Raw genomic sequence first — 24,021 nt, 5'->3', positions numbered from 1 at the left:
CTCTTGTGGCGTCTTGTCAAAACTTAAATTATTTTTTAAAAAATGTGTTATTTTGTACGATTATAATGTTTTATTACGACTTTTCTTTCACCCTATCATTGAAAATATCCACAATTACAGTAAGAATCAAACATCCATTTATTTTGAAAAAGTATTAATTAAATATACCTTAATGTCAGCAACATAAAAAAAATATATAAAAATATAATTTCTTTATAACCAGGGTGAATAAATGGAAATCGTTTGCAGAATATTAAAAGGTAATTATTTGTCTACAAAATAAAATTAAATCTATGGTGACATAACAATTATGTTAGGGGGGCCAAAGCTCCTAAGAAAATGGGCAATCTCCTTTCAGCCCGATCCGTCCAGTAGTTTGAGCTGTGCGTTGATAGATCAGTCAGTCAGTCAGTCACCTTTTCCTTTTATATATTTAAAGAAGATTAAAGATTAATATATTCACAGTTCACACCGTTCAAGGGCTGTATAAACTATAAATGCCGGAATCTTGCCGGAATTAATTAAGTTAACACATTCTTGAAATGTCATTTACCTACCTTAATAAATAACATCTAATTAACTAGGCGTTTAAAGTTCAAACATATCCACGTACAAAAACCGGCCAAATGCGAGTCACATGGGGAAATGAGGGTTCTGTACTACAGTCGTATTTTTTCGTCATTTTGCACGATAATTCAAAAACTATTATGCATAAAAATAAATAAAAATCTGTTTTAGAATGCACAGGTGAAGACCTTTCACATGATACCCCACTTGATATAGTTATCTTACTTCGAAAATTGAAAATACAATTTTTAGTTTATGACCACAATTTTTTTTGTGTGATGTGACCACAAATTCACGGTTTTCAGATTTTTCCCCTAAATCCAGCTATAAGACCTACCTATCTGCCAAATTTCATGATTCTAGGTCAACGGAAAGTACCCTGTAGGTTTCTTGACCGACCGACAGACAGACAGACATTAATTTAATTTAATTATTAATAGATTTTTCCTAAAGGGGTGAAATAGGGGTGTGAAATTTGTGTAGCGGACGAAATCGCTAGTTTAATAATGGAGAAATAGAATGTTTATAACACGCTGAGGTCGCGTAAGAAGGTCGTTTGCCACTTGCTGGCTCGGCTGTGTTGTGACGTAACTGTTCCGGTCATCCGACAGCACGTAACTATTGCGTCAGGGACCGTTGTCCACTGTTGCCGACACATGTTTGCCAATGATGGCTCCATTAATTTATTCAATCTATTTAATAAGAGTTACCGTCGTACTCAGAGTCGCTAATCGTTACTTAAGATTGAGTTAAAACGAGACAGATTTATGTGAAAAATATAGCTCTGTCTCGTTTTAACTAAACTTAAGTAACGATTAAGCGACTCTGAGTACGGCTGTAAGACAAGCTTTTATTAATACTAGCTTATACTCGGGACTTCGTCCGCGTGGACTACACAAACTTTAAACCCCTATTTCACCCGCTTAGGGGTTGAATTTTCAAAAATTCTTTCTTAGCGCATGCCCACGTCATAATAGCTATCTGAATGCCAAATTTCAGCTCGATCCGTCCAGTACTTTTGTGAAAATTTATAATTTTGCTTTTTAAAATTTATAATTTTAACAGTTTTTGTAAGTATGTTTATGTTAGTTAGTACTCATAGTTTAATTAGTGTAATTGGGCTTTATGGCCGTTCTAATTAAATAATAAATAAATAAATAATAATATGATAATAATCTGCATATCTGCGAATGGGTTGATCCCAGTCAGCCTCGCTCAACATCTGAGGCGACTGGGGTTCCGTGGCAGTTCGCTCGCAGCCAGGATGCAAAAAGCGGTCTTGCTGGACTCGGCTAGGATAGTCCGCCGATTTCTTCACCTGTCGCCCTGACCCCCGGCCGTTTGGTCTCCCCTGCCGGGGTGTAATCCTCCGCCCGGTACCAATACGTATGTATGTAATGTTTATGTAGGTTTATTTATTTTTATGTATGTAATTATATTATATTTCTTTTGGCTGTTATATATATTTATCTTGTACACGGGCGTGAGAGTAGATATATCCAGATAATAATAATAATAAAAGTTGAGTAACAAACTATAACACATTGGACAACCGCATAATTTAACTCACCCAGATAAATCCGTCTCTGTACAGTTCTTGCTTGTGTGGGTACGGAAAGAGTTTTGTGGGACAGACAGACAAACAGCTTTTATATTGACTCGACCTCTTTCCATAGATTTTGCACAGAGATCTATTTGGAATGGAATTCTTCAATATGATTCATTACCCATAAACTAAACTAGCGATTTTCTAATTTTCCACAGACAATTTAGGGGCGTTGTTGAGCTCTGTACTGTAACCGTAAAAAAACCGCCAGGTGCGAGTCAGACTTGCGCACTGAGGGTTCCGTACTACAGTCGTATTTTTTCGACATTTTGCACGATAAATTAAAAACTATTATATGCGTAAAAATAAATAAAAACCGCCTAGGCCCTTTCATTTATGATACCCCACTTGGTATAGTTGTCTTACTTTGAAAGTTGAATATACTAATTTTTTGTTCATGAACACATTTTAATTTTTTTTGTGATCAGTACCCTTATTATAAATGCGAAAGTGTGTTTGTTTGTTGGTTTGTCCTTCAATCACGTCGCAACGGTGCAACGGATTTGCATGGGTATAGATAAGTAAAGACCTGCAGAGTGACATAGGCTACTTTTTATCCCGGAAAATGAAAGAGTTCCCACGGGATTTTTAAAAAACCTAATTCCACGCAAACGAAGTTGCGGGCATCAGCTAGTGTAACCATAAAAATTCACCATTTTTGGATTTTTTCCTTTATTTGTGCTATAAGACCTACCTACCTACCAAATTTCATGATTCTAGGTCAACGGGATAGGAGGTACCCTATAGATTTTCTTGACAGAGACGACAGACGGACAGACAGACAGAAAGACAGACAGACATACAAACAGGGATAGACATACAGACAACCAAGTGATCCTATAATGGTTCCTTTTTCCTTTTGAGACACGGAACTCTAAAAGCAACTATTGGATATACGAAATATTAAAAAAATATAACGACTGCCCCTGGCTTCACTCAGCGAAAATATATTTTCTTTATTCCCTATCCCGTGGGAACTTCAAGAAATCCTTGTCCACATAAGTAGATATAAAGGGAACCTCTGTGCATGGGTTGATCATGATGATGAAACTTTTACAAAATCGTGAAATGCATTAAATGCATCTACCACTGGTTTGCAATGCCTTTCCGACCGAGAAGAACCAGCTAGACTAGATGGAACGTATTACTAAATATAGGACCTCGAAAGCTAGGTCACCCATCCGTTCACCGACTTGGGTAAGCGTTGCTTAACGAGCTTAAACAAATAATTATAAGTTTTTTTTTAGTTTTTAGAATGATTGTGAGAAATACAAAGATCAAAATTATACGGATATCAAGGCTATGGCACAATCTTAATGACAGAGATTCATAAAAATTGAAAAATCGGTCAAGCGTGAGTTGGACTTGCACACGAAGGGTTCTGTACAAGAAATAACACTTTTTGATTTTCATAGCACTTATTTTGAAATTCTTATTAAGTACCTACTAGCTGAAGCCTGCGACTTCGTACGCGTGGGTTTAGGTTTATAAAAATCCCGTGGGAACTCTTTGATTTTCCGGAATAAAAAGTAGCCTATGTCACTACTCCCCAGGTCTTAAACTATACCCATGCAAAAAGTCACGTCGAGCCGTTGCTCCATTGCGACGTGATTGAAGGACAAACCAACAAACCAAAAAACCAATAAACCAACAAACTAACAAACCAATAAACCAAAAAACCAACAAACTAATAAACCAACAAACTAACAAACCAATAAACCAACAAACAAACACACTTTCGCATTTATAATAGCCAGGGGTAGCGTCGATCCGTTGCTCCGTTGCGACGTGATTGTAGGACAACCCAAAAAAACCAACAAACTAATAAACCAACAAACTAACAAACCAATAAACCAACAAACAAACACACTTTCGCATTTATAATAGCCAGGGGTAGCGTCGATCCGTTGCTCCGTTGCGACGTGATTGTAGGACAACCCAAAAAAACCAACAAACTAATAAACCAACAAACTAACAAACCAATAAACCAACAAACAAACACACTTTCGCATTTATAATAGCCAGGGGTAGCGTCGATCCGTTGCTCCGTTGCGACGTGATTGTAGGACAACCCAAAAAACCAACAAACTAATAAACCAACAAACTAACAAACCAATAAACCAACAAACAAACACACTTTCGCATTTATAATAGCCAGGGGTAGCGTCGATCCGTTGCTCCGTTGCGACGTGATTGTAGGACAACCCAAAAAACCAACAAACTAATAAACCAACAAACCAACAAACTAATAAACCAACAAACTAACAAACCAATAAACCAACAAACAAACACACTTTCGCATTTATAATAGCCAGGGGTAGCGTCGATCCGTTGCTCCGTTGCGACGTGATTGTAGGACAACCCAAAAAAACCAACAAACTAATAAACCAACAAACTAACAAACCAATAAACCAACAAACAAACACACTTTCGCATTTATAATAGCCAGGGGTAGCGTCGATCCGTTGCTCCGTTGCGACGTGATTGTAGGACAACCCAAAAAAACCAACAAACTAATAAACCAACAAACTAACAAACCAATAAACCAACAAACGAACACACTTTCGCATTTATAATAGCCAGGGGTAGCGTCGATCCGTTGCTCCGTTGCGACGTGATTGTAGGACAACCCAAAAAAAACCAACAAACTAATAAACCAACAAACTAACAAACCAATAAACCAACAAACAAACACACTTTCGCATTTATAATAGCCAGGGGTAGCGTCGATCCGTTGCTCCGTTGCGACGTGATTGTAGGACAACCCAAAAAACCAACAAACTAATAAACCAACAAACTAACAAACCAATAAACCAACAAACAAACACACTTTCGCATTTATAATAGCCACGGGTAGCGTCAATCCGTTGCTCCGTTGCGACGTGATTGTAGGACAACCCAAAAAACCAACAAACTAATAAACCAACAAACCAACAAACTAATAAACCAACAAACTAACAAACCAATAAACCAACAAACAAACACACTTTCGCATTTATAATAGCCAGGGGTAGCGTCGATCCGTTGCTCCGTTGCGACGTGATTGTAGGACAACCCAAAAAAACCAACAAACTAATAAACCAACAAACTAACAAACCAATAAACCAACAAACAAACACACTTTCGCATTTATAATAGCCAGGGGTAGCGTCGATCCGTTGCTCCGTTGCGACGTGATTGTAGGACAACCCAAAAAAACCAACAAACTAATAAACCAACAAACTAACAAACCAATAAACCAACAAACAAACACACTTTCGCATTTATAATAGCCAGGGGTAGCGTCGATCCGTTGCTCCGTTGCGACGTGATTGTAGGACAACCCAAAAAACCAACAAACTAATAAACCAACAAACTAACAAACCAATAAACCAACAAACAAACACACTTTCGCATTTATAATAGCCAGGGGTAGCGTCGATCCGTTGCTCCGTTGCGACGTGATTGTAGGACAACCCAAAAAACCAACAAACTAATAAACCAACAAACTAACAAACCAATAAACCAACAAACAAACACACTTTCGCATTTATAATAGCCAGGGGTAGCGTCGCGTCGATCCGTTGCTCCGTTGCGACGTGATTGTAGGACAACCCAAAAAACCAACAAACTAATAAACCAACAAACTAACAAACCAATAAACCAACAAACTAACACACTTTCGCATTTATAATAGCCAGGGGTAGCGTCGATCCGTTGCTCCGTTGCGACGTGATTGTAGGACAACCCAAAAAAACCAACAAACTAATAAACCAACAAACTAACAAACCAATAAACCAACAAACAAACACACTTTCGCATTTATAATAGCCAGGGGTAGCGTCGATCCGTTGCTCCGTTGCGACGTGATTGTAGGACAACCCAAAAAAACCAACAAACTAATAAACCAACAAACTAACAAACCAATAAACCAACAAACAAACACACTTTCGCATTTATAATAGCCACGGGTAGCGTCGATCCGTTGCTCCGTTGCGACGTGATTGTAGGACAACCCAAAAAAACCAACAAACTAATAAACCAACAAACTAACAAACCAATAAACCAACAAACAAACACACTTTCGCATTTATAATAGCCACGGGTAGCGTCGATCCGTTGCTCCGTTGCGACGTGATTGTAGGACAACCCAAAAAAACCAACAAACTAATAAACCAACAAACTAACAAACCAATAAACCAACAAACTAACACACTTTCGCATTTATAATAGCCAGGGGTAGCGTCGATCCGTTGCTCCGTTGCGACGTGATTGTAGGACAACCCAAAAAAAACCAACAAACTAATAAACCAACAAACTAACAAACCAATAAACCAACAAACAAACACACTTTCGCATTTATAATAGCCAGGGGTAGCGTCGATCCGTTGCTCCGTTGCGACGTGATTGTAGGACAACCCAAAAAACCAACAAACTAATAAACCAACAAACTAACAAACCAATAAACCAACAAACAAACACACTTTCGCATTTATAATAGCCACGGGTAGCGTCGATCCGTTGCTCCGTTGCGACGTGATTGTAGGACAACCCAAAAAACCAACAAACTAATAAACCAACAAACCAACAAACTAATAAACCAACAAACTAACAAACCAATAAACCAACAAACAAACACACTTTCGCATTTATAATAGCCAGGGGTAGCGTCGATCCGTTGCTCCGTTGCGACGTGATTGTAGGACAACCCAAAAAAACCAACAAACTAATAAACCAACAAACTAACAAACCAATAAACCAACAAACAAACACACTTTCGCATTTATAATAGCCAGGGGTAGCGTCGATCCGTTGCTCCGTTGCGACGTGATTGTAGGACAACCCAAAAAAAACCAACAAACTAATAAACCAACAAACTAACAAACCAATAAACCAACAAACAAACACACTTTCGCATTTATAATAGCCAGGGGTAGCGTCGATCCGTTGCTCCGTTGCGACGTGATTGTAGGACAACCCAAAAAACCAACAAACTAATAAACCAACAAACTAACAAACCAATAAACCAACAAACAAACACACTTTCGCATTTATAATAGCCAGGGGTAGCGTCGATCCGTTGCTCCGTTGCGACGTGATTGTAGGACAACCCAAAAAACCAACAAACTAATAAACCAACAAACTAACAAACCAATAAACCAACAAACAAACACACTTTCGCATTTATAATAGCCAGGGGTAGCGTCGCGTCGATCCGTTGCTCCGTTGCGACGTGATTGTAGGACAACCCAAAAAACCAACAAACTAATAAACCAACAAACTAACAAACCAATAAACCAACAAACTAACACACTTTCGCATTTATAATAGCCAGGGGTAGCGTCGATCCGTTGCTCCGTTGCGACGTGATTGTAGGACAACCCAAAAAAAACCAACAAACTAATAAACCAACAAACTAACAAACCAATAAACCAACAAACAAACACACTTTCGCATTTATAATAGCCAGGGGTAGCGTCGATCCGTTGCTCCGTTGCGACGTGATTGTAGGACAACCCAAAAAAACCAACAAACTAATAAACCAACAAACTAACAAACCAATAAACCAACAAACAAACACACTTTCGCATTTATAATAGCCACGGGTAGCGTCGATCCGTTGCTCCGTTGCGACGTGATTGTAGGACAACCCAAAAAAACCAACAAACTAATAAACCAACAAACTAACAAACCAATAAACCAACAAACAAACACACTTTCGCATTTATAATAGCCACGGGTAGCGTCGATCCGTTGCTCCGTTGCGACGTGATTGTAGGACAACCCAAAAAAAACCAACAAACTAATAAACCAACAAACTAACAAACCAATAAACCAACAAACTAACACACTTTCGCATTTATAATAGCCAGGGGTAGCGTCGATCCGTTGCTCCGTTGCGACGTGATTGTAGGACAACCCAAAAAAACCAACAAACTAATAAACCAACAAACTAACAAACCAATAAACCAACAAACTAACACACTTTCGCATTTATAATAGCCAGGGGTAGCGTCGATCCGTTGCTCCGTTGCGACGTGATTGTAGGACAACCCAAAAAAACCAACAAACTAATAAACCAACAAACTAACAAACCAATAAACCAACAAACAAACACACTTTCGCATTTATAATAGCCAGGGGTAGCGTCGATCCGTTGCTCCGTTGCGACGTGATTGTAGGACAACCCAAAAAACCAACAAACTAATAAACCAACAAACTAACAAACCAATAAACCAACAAACAAACACACTTTCGCATTTATAATAGCCAGGGGTAGCGTCGATCCGTTGCTCCGTTGCGACGTGATTGTAGGACAACCCAAAAAACCAACAAACTAATAAACCAACAAACTAACAAACCAATAAACCAACAAACAAACACACTTTCGCATTTATAATAGGGGTCTGGGGTAGTGATTTGTTGTTATAGCGACAATAGAAATACACATTCTGTGAAAATTTCAACTCTCTACCTATTACGGTTCATGAAATACAGCCCGCTGACAGACAGACGACGGACGGACGGACGGAGAGCGAAGTCTTAGCTATAGGGTCCCATTGGCATCTTTCGGATACGGAACCCTAATAAAAAATCACCAACAAGTATCATGGTTTCATGGTAGACTATAATTTTTCGATGCCCATTAATTTCGTAATTATGAATGTTAAATGTGATCATTATGATACGACCATTAAATCTAGTTTTAATTAATGGCCCGAATCCTAGGATATGTTTGAAGATTAAAAATTTTAAGATGAGAATTTTCGGGGCCATTAATTACAATAAAAAATCCGTTTTTTTTTTTTAAATATTCTGCTTCAATATTATCAGCCTTTAAGGAAAAAACTAAATGGTTACCTGATGGTAAAATGTCCGCGTGGATTTAGATTTTTAACAATCCTGTGAGAACTCTTTGGTTTTCCGGGATATAAAGTAGCCTATGTCACTCTCCAGGTCTTTGACTATACCCATGCAAAAAATCACATCAATCCCTTGCTCCGTTGTGACGTGATTGACGGACAAACCAACAAACCAACAAACCAACGAACAAACACACTTTCACATCAGTACCCTTATTATAAATGCGAAAGTCTGTTTGTTTGTTAGTTTATTGGTTTTGTACGGGAGCGGTGTGCAGGCTCGACCGTATAAGGGGAGATCTCCCACCGAGCGGTTGGTTGTGCTCGGTAGCGCCAGCTGGGCCGACGGTTGTATCTTGAAACTTCTATATATAGTCCAGATTGCAGAACACTCTGTTAGTGCGAGTACTGTCGGCGGTACATTTGTTCGGGACTACGTCATCGATTGAACAGCGCCATCTAGTTTATATTGTGGCAACCGCCACAGTTTGTTGGTTTGTCCTTCAATCACGTCGTAACGGAGCAACCGATTGACGTGATTTTTTGCATAGGTATAGTTAAAGACCCGGAGAGTGGAATAGGCTACTTTTTATCCCGGAAAATCAAAGAGCTCCCACGGGATTTTTAAAAACCTAATTCCAAGCGAACGAAGTCGCGGGCATCAGCTAGTTTATAATATGGGTACTGATTATTTACAAAGAATTACTGTAAATAACATCACTACCCATATTATTATGAATGCGAAAGTGTGTTGGTTTGTCCTTCAATCACGTCGCAACGGAGCAACGGATCGACGTGATTTTTTGCATGGGTATTAGGTAGGTATAGTTAAAGACCTGGAGAGCGACATAGGCTACTTTTTATCGCGGAAATTTTATCCCGGAAAATCGAAGAGTTCCGACGGGATTTTTTGAAACTGAAATCCACGCGGACGAAGTCGTCGAGTCCGACTCGCACTTAACCGGTTTTTTAGAGTTCCGTACCTCAACAGGAAAAACGAAACCCCCTATAGGATCACTTTGTTGTCTGTCTGTCTGTCGGTCTGTCTGTCTGTCTGTCAAGAAACTTATAGGGTACCTACTTCCCGTTGACCTAGAATCATGAAATTTGGCATGTAGGTAGGTCTTAGAGCAGACATTCGGGGGAAAATCTGAAAACCGTGAATTTGTGGTTACATCACACAAAAAAAATTAAATTGTGGTCATGAACTAATAATTGGTATTTTCAATTTTTGAAGTAAGATAAACTATATCGAGTGGGGTATCATTTGAAAGGTCTTCACCTGTGCATTCTAAAACAGATTTGTATTTATTTTTATGCATAATAGTTTTTGAATTATCGAAAAAAAAATGTCGAAAAAAAACGACTGTAGTACGGAACCCTCGTTGCGCGCGCCTGACTCGACCGGTATTTTTTTTTTCAGTGCGCCCGATGATTGATTTTGTGCTCTTTGAACCGAATGATTCTTGTAAATAATGCAATTTTTTCTTTGTTATAGAATTAAGTGAAGAATGTGCGCGTAGTGAGTGACAGACCTAACAAGATGGCGGCCCCGGCCGTGGTGGTCAAGCGGGCTTACAAGTACTACGGGAAACAGGACAAGCAGGACTATAAATGTGTCCTTCAGTACTTGGACATGACCGTTGAAAAGGGTATTATGTAAGTAAATCTATACTTTTTTGTTTTTTTTATATTCAGATACAAGTTAGCCCTTGACTGCAGTCTCACCTGGTGGTAAGTGATGATGCAGTCTAAGATGGAAGCGGGCTAACCTGGAAGGGGTATGCCAGTATCCATACTAATATTATAAATGCAAAGGTATGTCTGTCTGTCTGGTAGCTTTTCACGGCCCAACAGTTTAACCGATTCTGATGAAATTTAGTACAGAGTTAGGTTACATCCCGGGGAAGGACATAGGCTACGTTTTATCCCGGAAAATTAAAGAGTTCCCACGGGATTTTTAAAAACCTAAATTAACGCGGACGAAGTCGCGGGCATCATCTAGTTTTTAATAAACCCACATCTTTGGTTTCTACACGGCATCGTACCGGAACGCTAAATCGCTTGGCGGCAAGGCTTTGCCGGTAGGACGGTAACAAGCCACGGCGGAAGCCTCCCACCAGACCAGACCAGAAATTTAGAAATTATAAAATTCCAAATCCCTGCCAGGAATTGAACCCGGGACCTCCCACTAATATGACCACAGCGCTTACCACTGCGCCACCAGGAAGGCCGTCAAAAACTTAAATACAGTAATCATCATCATCATCATCATGGTCAACCGCCAGCCCACTACTGAGTACGGGTCTCCTCTCAGAATGAAAAGGGTTTAGTCCATAGTCTGCCACGCTAGCTCAGCAGCTGGTTGGTGATAGATAGCCTAGAGGTAAGACGTCGGCCTTCTATTCGGGAGGTCGGGAGATCGATTCCGGAAAATCCTAACCTAACCTAACTAATCCCGGGACTCTTTTCAGCAATTCAGTATCAATTGCTATAACGGTGGATTGTGAGGAAACCTGCATGCATGCCATGCATGCAACTGTGAGTTCTTCATAATGTTCTCAAAGGTGTGTAAAATCTGCCAATTACAGTAATATACCTACATCGTGAAATTTCAATGGTTATTTTCCCGCAACGAATTGATTTAGTGGTAGTATTAAAACGATTTATATCAAAAAACTGGCCAAGTGCGAGTCAGGCTCGTGCAGCGAGGGTTCCGTACTACAGTCTTATTTTTTTTTTAAATAGATATAGCGAGCAAACGAGCAGGCGGGTCACCTGATGTTAAGTGATTACCGCGGCCCATTAACATTTGCAGCACCAGAGGAGCCGCCGATGCGTTGCCGGCCTTTTAGGAATTTGTTGGTCCGCCCCTTGAATAACCCCATGTTATAATCTAGTGGGAACACCGCCGATGGGAGTTGGTTCCACAGTCTGCACGTGCGTGGAAAGAAGGATCTGGCGCAGCGGACGGTCGAAATGCACCAGACACTTAGATGGTGAGGGTGAAATTCCTTACGGTGGCGCGCGGTGCGGTTGTAGAAAAAAGAGGGTGGAATGAGGTCAGAAAGCTCTTCAGAGCACTCCCCACTATACAGGCGATAGAACACGCATAGAGAGAGCTAACGTTTCAACATTTTGCACGAAAACTATGGTGCCTAAAAATAAATAAAAATATGCTTTACAATGCATAGGTGAAGACCTTTCATATGATACCCCACTTGATATCTTACTTCGAAAATTGAAAATTTTAATTTTTTTTCACAATTTAATTTATTTTGTGTGATGTAACCACAAATTTACGGTTTTCAGATTTTTCCCCTAATGTCAGTTACAAGACCTACCTACCTGCCAAATTTCATGATTCTAGGTCAACGGGAAGTACCCTGTAGGTTTCTTGACAGACCGACAGACAGACAGACAACAAAGTGATCCTATAAGGGTTCCGTTTTTCCTTTAGAGGTACGGAACCCTAAAAACAGTCAAGTAGGTACGAGTCGGACTCACACACGAAGGATTCGATAGTATGGAATCATCATCATCATCATCATCAACCAATAGACGTCCACTGCTGGACATAGGTCTCTTGTAGGGACTTCCACACGCCACGGTCTTGCGCCGCCTGGATCCAGCGGCGGTATGGAATCATTCGTATGGAATCCATACCATCGTTTTAGTCTTTTTGAAATTTTTAGTACCTATTTGTTGTTACAGCGGCAATAGAAACACACATACTGTGAAAGTTTCAATTCTGTACCTATTAAGATTCACGAGATACAGCCCGCTGACAGACGGACAGATGGACAGTGCAGGCTTAGAAATAGGGGCCCTATTACTAAGCCTTCGCTGTCCATCAGCTGTCCTTCTTCTTCTATCTTTCCTTCGGGTACGGAACCCTAAAAGTGGTCGTAGTGGTATGATAAGCCACCGGCAAGAAGCAAGTACTCCAAAAATACCCGCCAGTCACACAAATGGCCAGTCAATATAAAGTACAGTAAAGGTACTTACAAAATTATTATTTTTGGAAAATATCAACTCATCGTCACCGAGAAGACCCAGCTTAAACGCCTAAACTTAGGGTCATTATACTTATAAGTCTGCTTACTCATAAGGTCATTATACTTGTAAGTATAGAGCTGTGATAACTGATAGCCTAGTGGTTAGGACGTCCGCCTCCTAATCAGAGGTCGGGGGTTCAATCTCGGGCCTGCACCTTTTCGGAGTTATGTGCGTTTTAAGTAATACAATATCACTTGCTCTAACGGTGAAGGAAAACATCGTGAGGAAACCTGCATGCCTGAGGACTGAGAGGTACCAGCACAAATTTTTGACGTAATTTAGGTTATAGAATGTGTATCATTTTTAGCCACATTGAATAACGCTCTCATAAGTCAAAAGTGTGTGAAGTCTGGCAGTTGGTCAGCGTGGTAGACTATGGTCAAAACTTTTCTCACTCTGAGAGGAGACCCGTACTCTGTATAGAGCGAGCGATGGGTTGATCATGATGATGACTTGTTAGTTGTAAGTTATTACCCTTCCATAGCCAGTTTTTAAAAAGGATTTATCGAAATCATTTAAAAACCGTGGAGTAACGGTGCAAAAAAAACCAAAAAAACGCATCGAATTCATTTTTAAGACTGGCACCTATAAAGCTGGAGATTGGCTTGTACCGTTTGTTTGTAATGTACAATAATTCGAGGCGATCTTGTTACAATCAGGCGACACAGACTGACTTGTACCGTTTGTTTGTAATGTACAATTCGAGGCGATCTTGTTACAATCAGGCGACACAGACTGACTTGTACCGTTTGTTTGTAATGTACAATTCGAGGCGATCTTCTTACAATCAGGCGACACAGACTAACTTGTACCGTTTGTTTGTAATGTACAATTCGAGGCGATCTTGTTACAATCAGGCGACACAGACTAACTTGTACCGTTTGTTTGTAATGTACAATTCGAGGCGATCTTGTTACAATCAGGCGACACAGACTGACTTGTACCGTTTGTTTGTAATGTACAATTCGAGGCGATCTTGTTACAATCAGGCGACACAGACTGACTTGTACCGTTTGTTTGTAATGTACAATTCGAGGCGATCATGTTAAAGGCCACACAGACTGACGTAGTGTGTGCTTGTAATGTATAATTCGAGCTCTTGGCTCGAGTGTGCTCCATTTTTACGGCTTGCGCTTGCGATTAAGTAATAATTGTTCTCGCGATCACGCGACATGCATTGACTTGTAATGTAACACTAACCCAAAGAGAATTCGCGAAAAAACCGACAGTCGAGTGGAGCACGCGGCGCTCGCCGCGAATGATGCATTACAAACTAACGTTAAAGTGTTAAGAATAAAAGCTAGTGGACGGTCAGGGTTATGAATGGAGTCACTTACTGGACTAGGTAACGCACTCTGATGCTGGGGGCCCCTCAGATGCGCTGGTAGACTACAGATCCAGGATAGCTGATCTAATCCAAGATTTCTGAACTTCGCGTATATAACTCGGTTTTCTGGCGAGAGCCGTTAGAGGCTAGTGCGTCGTGGTTCGCGGAGTGTATTCGGTACGTGTCGAATATTGTGTCGATTTCGAAATGTCAGTTGACAGCTTTGACAATTGACAGCACTTTGTGTTGCCGCTTTTGATTAGCCATTCCATTTTAGAAGTGGCCCCATTTTAAACACCACCCGTTGGTAATAGTTTAATATGCGAAAATTTTAGAAAATGGAACTGTTTTGTGCTAGAATTGTTGTTGTTGTTGTAAAAATATCAAAAGTACGGAACACTCAGTCTTTGGTTTGAATTACAAAAACTCGGTACATTACACCAAAATGTTACAAGTCTATCTCCAGCTTAATAATAATTCAACGGAACGAATTCTGTAAAAATATGTATGCATGACGTGTTTAGTTAATTAAATCAAGAAACCAGTTAAATTATACCATTTTTGTCTATTCGTTTTTTTTTGTAAAACTTCCAAGTCAACAATTTTTTATTTGAAAAATATATTTTAAGGGTTCCGTAAGTATTTATTTATAGGACACTCTGCTGTCTGTCTGTCCATTGGTTCATCCGTATGTCACGGATCTCTAGTCTCTAGCTTGTAGAGTGTTTAACGGCATTGAGCTACATACCTACCTGAAATTTGAAAATTAGGTGTAGTATAAAAAATCCTCGCGGTTCAGTCCTGTTAGAAATGTTTATGGAACCATCTCAACCATTTATTGAGTAAAATAATTTGCAAATCGGGTACATACATAGAACAAAAAAACACACCTAATTGAGACCTCCTCCTCCTCCTTTTGGAAGTCGGTTAAAATAAATATCTCACAGGTAGTCCAATTTTTTTCCTTTTATATTATAAAACTAGCTTAGTCACGCGACTTTGTCTGCGTGGACTACCCAAATTTCAAAGCCCTATTTTACCCCCTTAGGGGTTGTATTTTCAAAAATCCTTTCTTAGCGGATGTCTATACCATAATAGCTATCTGCATGCCAACTTTCAGCCCGATCCACCCAGTAGTTTGGGCTGTGCGTTGATAGATCAGTCAGTCAGCTTTTCCTTTTATGCATGTGCCTAGATACAATAGCTTTTTTTAAAAAAATGCAATAAGTATTACAACACTTTGGCAATTATGAAAGAACGACTGACACGGCCATACTGACCCTCTCTCGAAAGAGAGAGAGAGAGAGTCAGTGTGTGTGTGTGTGTGAGAGAGATCACACACACACACACTTGGATTGCGATTCGTTCTTTTAACTGTTCCGTAGTCGGATAGTGACGTTGATTTTTATTTACAGATACGGCCTCCTAGGTCCTTCTGGTTGTGGCAAGACAACACTCCTCTCTTGTATAGTCGGGAGACGGAAACTGGACAGTGGGGAAGTGTGGGTGTTGGGAGGAAAACCGGGGGAAAAAGGCAGCGGAGTGCCAGGCCCGAGAGTCGGGTATATGCCTCAGGTGAGATCACCCTATATACATTTTATTTTATTTTATATATATTGTATACAGCGTGTTGTTAAATCATATAAGTCCGCGATTACACCCGTAAGTTTCACTCACGTCAGTAGCTTACGCTACGTGGTTAACTTACGACTTTACTGATGTAAACACTCGTAAGTACAATTTCCCATTAGATTACAACATTATTCAGTCAGTCACCTTTTCTTTTTATATATTTAGATTAGACTTTATACTTTGATGTAAAGTTTTTTACACCTTTATTACCTGTTATCTCCCAAAGCCACCATGATCCTAACAAACAAGCGTTCCTCCCAATACGCAGAGAAACTTTCAGCTTTTATAAAATAAGGAAGGTCTGGTACGCGCTGGCTCTTAGGCCATATGATAAATCCATGATGCACACTAATTTGCCATTCACCGTCAACTTTACTGGACGCCGCGCCGCTTCAAACTCGCTGCATACTCAACACGGTCTTTACCGTCAACGGAGACCTGGGTGGTGATTACGTAAAACATTGCTGTAGCGACAGCAACGCGGCAGCAGTAGCAATACGATAGTTCATTTGCTGTCTCTCTTCCTCTTCTTCTTATTTTGCTTTGTGGCTATTGCTGTCTCTCTCTAGCCGGACGTTTGACAGTGATCGCGAGATTAATGTCTGTCGCAAGCCTGTCGCGAGGTACGTAATCACCCCGCGTGTTTGGCCAGCTTAAAAAAATCGCCCGTTTTAGCTCTTGGATTAACAAAAATACACCTTGAAGGGCTTATTACCTAATTAAAATTAAAATAGCACTATCAAGATTCAGAATATTATTATGACTTTGAAAGGTTTATAAAAGTAGTTGACCTTCGACTTACAGAACGTTTTTTTGTGGCGTTTTTCTATTCTCGTGTTTATTGCTTTGACTTTTAAGTACCGAGCCTATATTATTAAGTATTTTGCTCCTAATATTAGATAATAATATGTTTGTTTTATAGTACCTACCGTAAATATACGGATTACTTCCTTTAATTTACATAAAAACAACACACTTTCGTATTTTTATTTTTAATATGGATTGGGTAGTCATCTGGTCGTACCAACTAAGTAGAATAAAAACCGGCTAAGTGCGAGTCAGGCTCACCCACCGAGGGTTCCGTACTACAGTCGTATTTTTTCGACATTTTGCGCGATAACTCAAAAACTATGATGCATAAAAATAAATGTTTTAGAATGTATAGGTAAAGGATCCCACTTGATATAGTTATCTTACTTCGAAAATTGAGAATACCAATTATATAGTTCATGAGCACAATTTTTTATTTTATTTTTTAAGTTTTCAGAATTTTCCCCTGATGTTTGCTATAAGACCTACCTACCTGCCAAATTTCTTGATTCTAGGTCAACGGGAAGTAGCCTACTTCATAATAGCTACCTACATGCTAAATTTCAGCTCGATCCGTCCAGTGGTTTAAGCTGTGCGTTGATTGATCAGCCAGTCAGTCAGTCAGCTTTTCCTTTTATTTATATAGATTTAATTGGTTAAAATGCAACGCAGCTCCGAAAAGTTAGAAGTGTCTGATGTCTGGAGTCTGGACCCCTCAAAATAGCAACAAAAAACTAAAAGCTCTATTTCTTTGAACCCAGGACATCGCCCTGGTTGCGGAGTTCACAGTACGAGATGCAGTGTACTACTTCGGCAGAATCTACGGCATGAAGATGAAGAAACTGGCAGAACAGTTCGACTTCCTCACAAACCTTCTAGAACTGCCCAGTGGAGGGCGGCTAATAAAGTCCTTATCTGGAGGGCAGCAGAGGCGAGTTTCCCTCGCTGCGGCGTTGGTCCATGAACCAGAACTACTGATATTGGATGAACCGACCGTTGGATTGGATCCTGTGCTCAGAGAACGGTAAGTTTATAAGTCACTAGCTTATGCTCGCGACTTCTACTGCGTGGACTACACAAATTTCAAACCCCTATTTCAGCCCCAATTTTCAAAAAAAAATTCTTAGCGGAGGCCTACGTCATAACAGCTATCTGCATGCCAAATTTCAACCCGATCCGTCCAGTAGTTTGAGCTGTGCGTTGATAGATCAGTCAGTCAGTCAGTCACCTTTTCCTTTTATATATTTAGATTTTCCAACCGGCCAAGTGCGAGTTGGAGTCGCGCACGACAGGTCCCGTATCATCGTATAAGAAATAACACTTTTTAATTTATTTTTTGATGTAAGTAACCACAAATTCACGGTTTTCGGATGTTTTTCTTTACTTTTTGTATGACATTGCTACCTGACAAATTTTATGATTCTAGGTCAACGGAAATACCTCATACGATTTTACCTTATCGTACATATTTTGATCCCCTTTACTGGTCTTGACAGACATATAGACAGACGAATGACGGACGAACAGAACAACGGACAGACAGACAGTCAGCAAGGACCCAGAACTTGGAATAATAAATACCTAGTCTTTAGATAATGACATGCCGCAGAGACATTTAGCTAAATACCAAGTTTTGCTTTCTCGTAAATGTATGAAAGTTCTCCGTAGACATGAAAGTTTCATCGCGATAAGTATTTTGATGTTTTCACTGAACGACGAACGTGTTGGTGAATCAAGACGCTTCGTCATGACTCATGACATGTAGGTACAAAGTCATCATGATAATGATAAGATTAATTAAAATTCTGATTTTTATAAATCGTTATCTAGGTAGGTACCTACTAGGTAGTAACATAAGTTAGGGGAGCGTGCATGTCCGGGATCGAGCCCCGGGCCAACCGAATAGGAGGCGGAAATCTGAACCACTAGGCTACGTCTTATTTTATTAGATACTAGCTTATGCTCGCGACTTCGTCCGCGTGGACTACAAAATTTCAAAACCCTATTTCACCCCCTTAGGAGTTGAATTTTCAAAAATCCTTTCTTAGCGGATGCCTACGTCATAATAGCTATCTGCATGCCAAATTTCAGCCCGATCCGTCCAGTAGTTTGAGCTGTGCGTTGATAGATCAGTCAGTCAGTCAGTCAGTCATTCAGTCAGTCAGTCAGTCAGTCACCTTTTCCTTTTATATATATATAGAAGATTATTATACTTTCGTCGAATAATGGCTTGTTACTATTGAGATATAATTATCAGAAATAATTAAAATTCCGTTCAAGCCAAGCCCAATATTAGCAATGTAAATAGCGAAACCCAATATTAGTTTACAACTAAAGCACATTCTACTTTCCTGGGATAGGCGAGAAGTAAAATCTTATACTAATCATGCTGTGTGATATCCAAGGAAATCTATTAGTAATAATAATATATGAGTCGTGGTAACTAAACTGAATATTAGCAAAAGGCCTTTCTCATAAATCGTACCTATAATTCCTCTGAGTCAGGGTCATCAACAATGTAATCTTCTTATATATATATATATAACCTGCCATATATATAAAATTCAAAGTTCTGACTGACTGACTGACTGACATATATATCAACGCACAGCCTAAACCGCTGGTCCTAAAGACATGAAATTTGGAGGGTATATTCTTTGTAAAGAGTAGGTATCCACTAAGAAAGGATTTTTCGAAATTCCACCCCTAAGTGGGTTAAATGGGGGATGGAAATTTGTAAGAAAATTTGCCCATAAGGGTGGTAAAATAGGGGATGAAAGTTTGTATGGCAAAGTTTTAATTATTGATATTATTAACTTGGAATTTGGAAAGTAGGTTTTTTCTAAACGACTATGAGAACCCCCCCCCACCCTTTGCTTTTGCAGGTTGGAAGGTTTTGCTGGTGCAAGGTGCGCGTTCTGATGTTATTATGTTTGTTTCTGAAAAAAAATGCCATTTGTTTCCTATAGGCTCCGCGGGCGAAGCCGCGGGCAGAAGCTAGTCGTACCTATAATTCATCTGAGTCATCAACAATATAATTATGTACATTTATCATCAACACTTAGGTAAATATTGGTTATAGGTAGGTACCTACGAGATACCTATCTACAATAGAATATAGAGTTGCAACGACGTCGATTAATCGTGAAAATCCGGCAAAGTGCGAGTCAGGCTCGCGCAACGACGACGGTCCCGATGTAGTCGTATTTTTTCGACATTTTGCACGATAATTTAAAAACTAGGATGCATAAAAATAAATAAAAATCTGTTTTAGAATGCACAGGTGAAGCGCTTTCATATGATACCCCACTTGATATAGTTATCTTACTTCGAAAATTGAAAATACTAATTATTAGTTTATGCCCACAATTTAATTGTTTTTGTGTGATGTAACCACAAATTCATGGTTTTCAGATTTTTCCCCTAATGTCTGCTATAAGACCTACCTACCTGCCAAATTTCATGATTCTAGAGGTCAACGGGAAGTACCCTGTAGGTTTCTTGACAGACCGACAGAACCCTAATAATAATACAAAAGTGTGTTTGTTTTTATGTAAATTAAAGGAAGTAATTCGTATATTTACGGTACTATAAAACAAACATAATATTACGAGCATAATATTTAATATAGGCTCGGTACTTAAAAGTCAAAGCAATAAACACGAAAATAGAAAAACGCCACAAAAAAACGTTCTGAAAGTCGAAGGTCAATTTATACTTTTATAAACCTTTCAAAGTCATAATAATATTCTGAATCTTGATAGTGCTATTTTAATTTTAATTAATAAGCCCTTCAAGGTGCTTTTTTGTTAATCCAAGAGATAAAACGGGTGATTTTTAGGCACAAAGTGATCCTATAAGAATTCCGTTTTTCCTTTTGAGGTACGGAATCCTAAAAATCAATCGAAGAGTGTTTCATAAAGATTTATATCCCGGAAAACCTAAGAGTGAACACGGAAATTATCATAAACCTAAATCTACGCGGACGAAGCCATATAATATATACCTGCATCATCTAGTTTCAAATATGCCAATATTCTTCATACTTAAAAAGCATAATATTTTGATTATTTTTAAATCGATTTATAAGAAAAATCGATTTTTAGCCCTCGCAAATCGATCTATCGATGAATTAACCTCGGTTCGCCACACCTACCTATATGCCAACTTTAGAGGTTATAATTTGATACATGAAATGTTTGCCCAACCACTTCTGCGTAGCTGTGAACAGTCGGTGATCTTGACTTTATTTATTTTAAACAGGTCTTTACGCTTGCATAAAACTCTGATGGCGCATTAATTAGTAATTTTGTGTTACATTTCGTACACAGAATGTTGGGCAGTAAAAGCGACGGATGAAAGGCGGGTACATGCGCCTGAAATGCGAATGTTGAGATGGATGTGTGGTGTGATAAAGACGGATAAGATAAGGAATGAATAATATATAAGGGGAATATCTGTCAACGGCTTTACTCACGTACGTCGACTAGTTTAGTTTAAACGCTAAAATATAAGGGGAAGTTTGAAAGCAGCGCCAGTGGTAGAAAAGATGGCATGGTATGGGCATAATAATTATAATGCGGAGGGAAGAAAGCCATGTCACTAGAAGAATGTGGAAGGAAAAAAGAGGAGAGGTAAAAGGGATGGATAATAGATTGACGGATGACAGAAGTGAGTGGAAGAAGACATGCTGTGCCGACCCCACGTAGCGTGGGATAAGGTAAGGAGGAAGGAGATTTCCTACACAGAACTCTAACTTAATAGCAATGGTATTTGGCTCCTTGGTTCCCCAGGGTCCTAGGATACCACAGCCCTCCTAGGTAGGCCCTAAGGCATACTACTAACTCCTATCCATGGGCATGGTCCTACATAGCATGCTTTTTAGAAACTTTTTAGAAACTGGCCCAGTGCGGATTAGCAAACTTCACACACCTTTGAGAACATTATGGAGAACGAAGAACTCTCAGGGCTGCAGGATTCTTCACGATGTTTTCCTTCACCGTTAAAGCAAGTGATGTTTAATTACTTATATCAACGCATATTACTCCGAAAAGTTATACAAAAATAATTCTATAAACACAATCCATAATATCCATACACTTTTTGTTAGATATTACTAGCTGACCCGGCGAACTTCGTACCGCCTAACAGTCAGGCAATTTTTTAAATTTTTCTCTCCGTAGGAACCATCCTCGTACTTCAAGGAATATTATAAAAAAGAATTAGCGAAATCGGTTCGGCTGTTCTCGAGATTTGCGATCAGCAACACATTCAGCGATTCATTTTTATATTAGAAGATAAACACGAAAGTATGTCTATAAATATTAGGATCTAGAATACTACTTTTTACCCCGGAAAATCAATCAATCAATAATTTTTATTTGCTCAAGATACAAAAAGATGGTCTCTTAAATCAAAAAGTTTCCACGCGATTTTTAGGCAACATAAACCTATATGCGTATGAATTACATTCGTCCAAGTTTTCATCCAAAATTTTCGTAATATTTTGAGGTAAAATCAAATGTACAAAATTGAGATTTGGTTTTTTTGGAAGTTGGCTAACTAGATAATGGGGCCGATTCTCTAGGCGGTTTTCTAATTTTAAAATGTCTAATATTAGACTTAGAAAGGTGTGTTATTCTGAAAACCCACTTAAATGACAGGTCTAACCTAAAATTGAATTTGACAGCACTAAACTATTCAATTTAGATTTTAAAGAGCAAAAGTTATTCTGTTGCACGAACTAAATGCCTAAATTAAGAAACGTCAACCTAAAATTTTCTAAAATTAGAGTGGACCTCGCGAGGTGCCCACTAAATTTAAAGAGTCTGCTTAAATGGCAAAATGGACGTGTTTTGAAAGAAATATTTTTATTTGAGTTTAGAATTGTTATATTTAAGATAAAAAAAGTATCTTTTAAGTGTTTTAATTTAATTTAAACTTTATAAAATGGAAATATACGTGGTTTCTCTGGCTCGTCGTTAATTCACAAAAAATAATTAGGTTGGTTATCTACTTTGTTGTCTAAGAGTATCAGACACCTCCACAGACATCCTGGCGGCTTCAGCAAGGCAAACCTAAGATCCTTAAGTCTCCTTATTTCTTAACTAGCAAGTGGCAGCTGTTCGAAAATCCTGTGGGACTAGGATACTTTTCTGTAGGTACTTAGCTTACCTACCTACCTAATAAAAGTAGCCTATAAGTATATCCTTCACTAGTATGTGTCCTTGTGAAAAATCTCTGTGCCCAACTAGGTTAGATGCATAAAGGAACATACCCAGAGACAAAAACTTGCATAGGTAGCTACCTAAATATTAGTGTGAACATAAATCTTTGCCAATTAGGTATGCCAAGGTAAAACTTGATGCCTTGTTATCATTATCAATGAGATTAATTCCTACTACCTACTACTTATTGCTAAACATATCAAAAATAAAGCAGAATAAGTGTGGTGGTAGAGTAGGTACTTATAATAAAGTTTAAGTTCTAAAATCTTAATGAGTTCACCTAAAGGTTTATTTATAGGCTAAATTAACAGATTTTACATTTAGTTATGTCTTATACTTACATACCCCTAGTATTGAACTAAGTACTTGAGTAGTACCCAGTTACTTCTTTATTTTCAACTCAGTAGATACCTGCTTGAAAGACTACCTATTACATGCATAAGTAGGTACTTATACTAGCTACAGTACAGTATAGATAACTACAACTAACTGACATAGCCTGGGTTCACTTTAATCATCTGATAAGTTTTAGTTGAGAAGTACCTAGTAGTACCATCTTGTAATTCCTAAACATATCATGATAGGATCTTGTTGAGTTTACCTATATAGGTATACCCATACCCATATGGGTATCACATTTCAGGTTAACTAGCTGACCTGCCTGAGTTGTACCTGCCCCAGCTTTGTTCGGGTGGAATAAGTACCTATGTAAGTATCTGAAAATTATGTCGTAGTGGTCTATATAGGTACTTAAAGTAAACGTTCCTTACATGCAAATTCTCAAGTTTTTAAACTCAGCAGCTTAATAAATTACTAGACTCAGGAGTCAGCAGCTTATATGCTGATGTCAGTCAGTCAGTTTATATTTTTACATTTACATAATATGTACAGAAGAGAGAGAGAATAGCTAGGACTTCTCCATAACATCCTCAAAAATGTGTGAAGTCTGCC

General features: G+C 38.9%; 1 protein-coding gene across 1 annotated transcript in view; it reads left to right on the top strand.

Annotated features, from left to right (window-relative positions):
- The window catches only part of LOC117993538 (ABC transporter G family member 20), a 73,826-nt gene that overhangs the window by 21,772 nt on the left and 28,033 nt on the right, over positions 1-24,021 (top strand). Inside the window, exons 2-4 of the mRNA XM_034981338.2 lie at positions 10,514-10,674; positions 15,817-15,976; positions 17,605-17,867. Of these exons, the coding sequence (XP_034837229.1) occupies positions 10,559-10,674; positions 15,817-15,976; positions 17,605-17,867 (539 nt within the window). The 5' untranslated portion in view covers positions 10,514-10,558. The remainder of the gene's footprint in view (positions 1-10,513; positions 10,675-15,816; positions 15,977-17,604; positions 17,868-24,021) is intronic.

Source organism: Maniola hyperantus, chromosome 24 (assembly GCF_902806685.2).
Source record: "Maniola hyperantus chromosome 24, iAphHyp1.2, whole genome shotgun sequence".
Taxonomy (NCBI): domain Eukaryota; kingdom Metazoa; phylum Arthropoda; class Insecta; order Lepidoptera; family Nymphalidae; genus Maniola; species Maniola hyperantus.
Note: the sequence above shows the minus strand (reverse complement) of the source record. Positions and strands in the feature narration are given on the sequence as shown.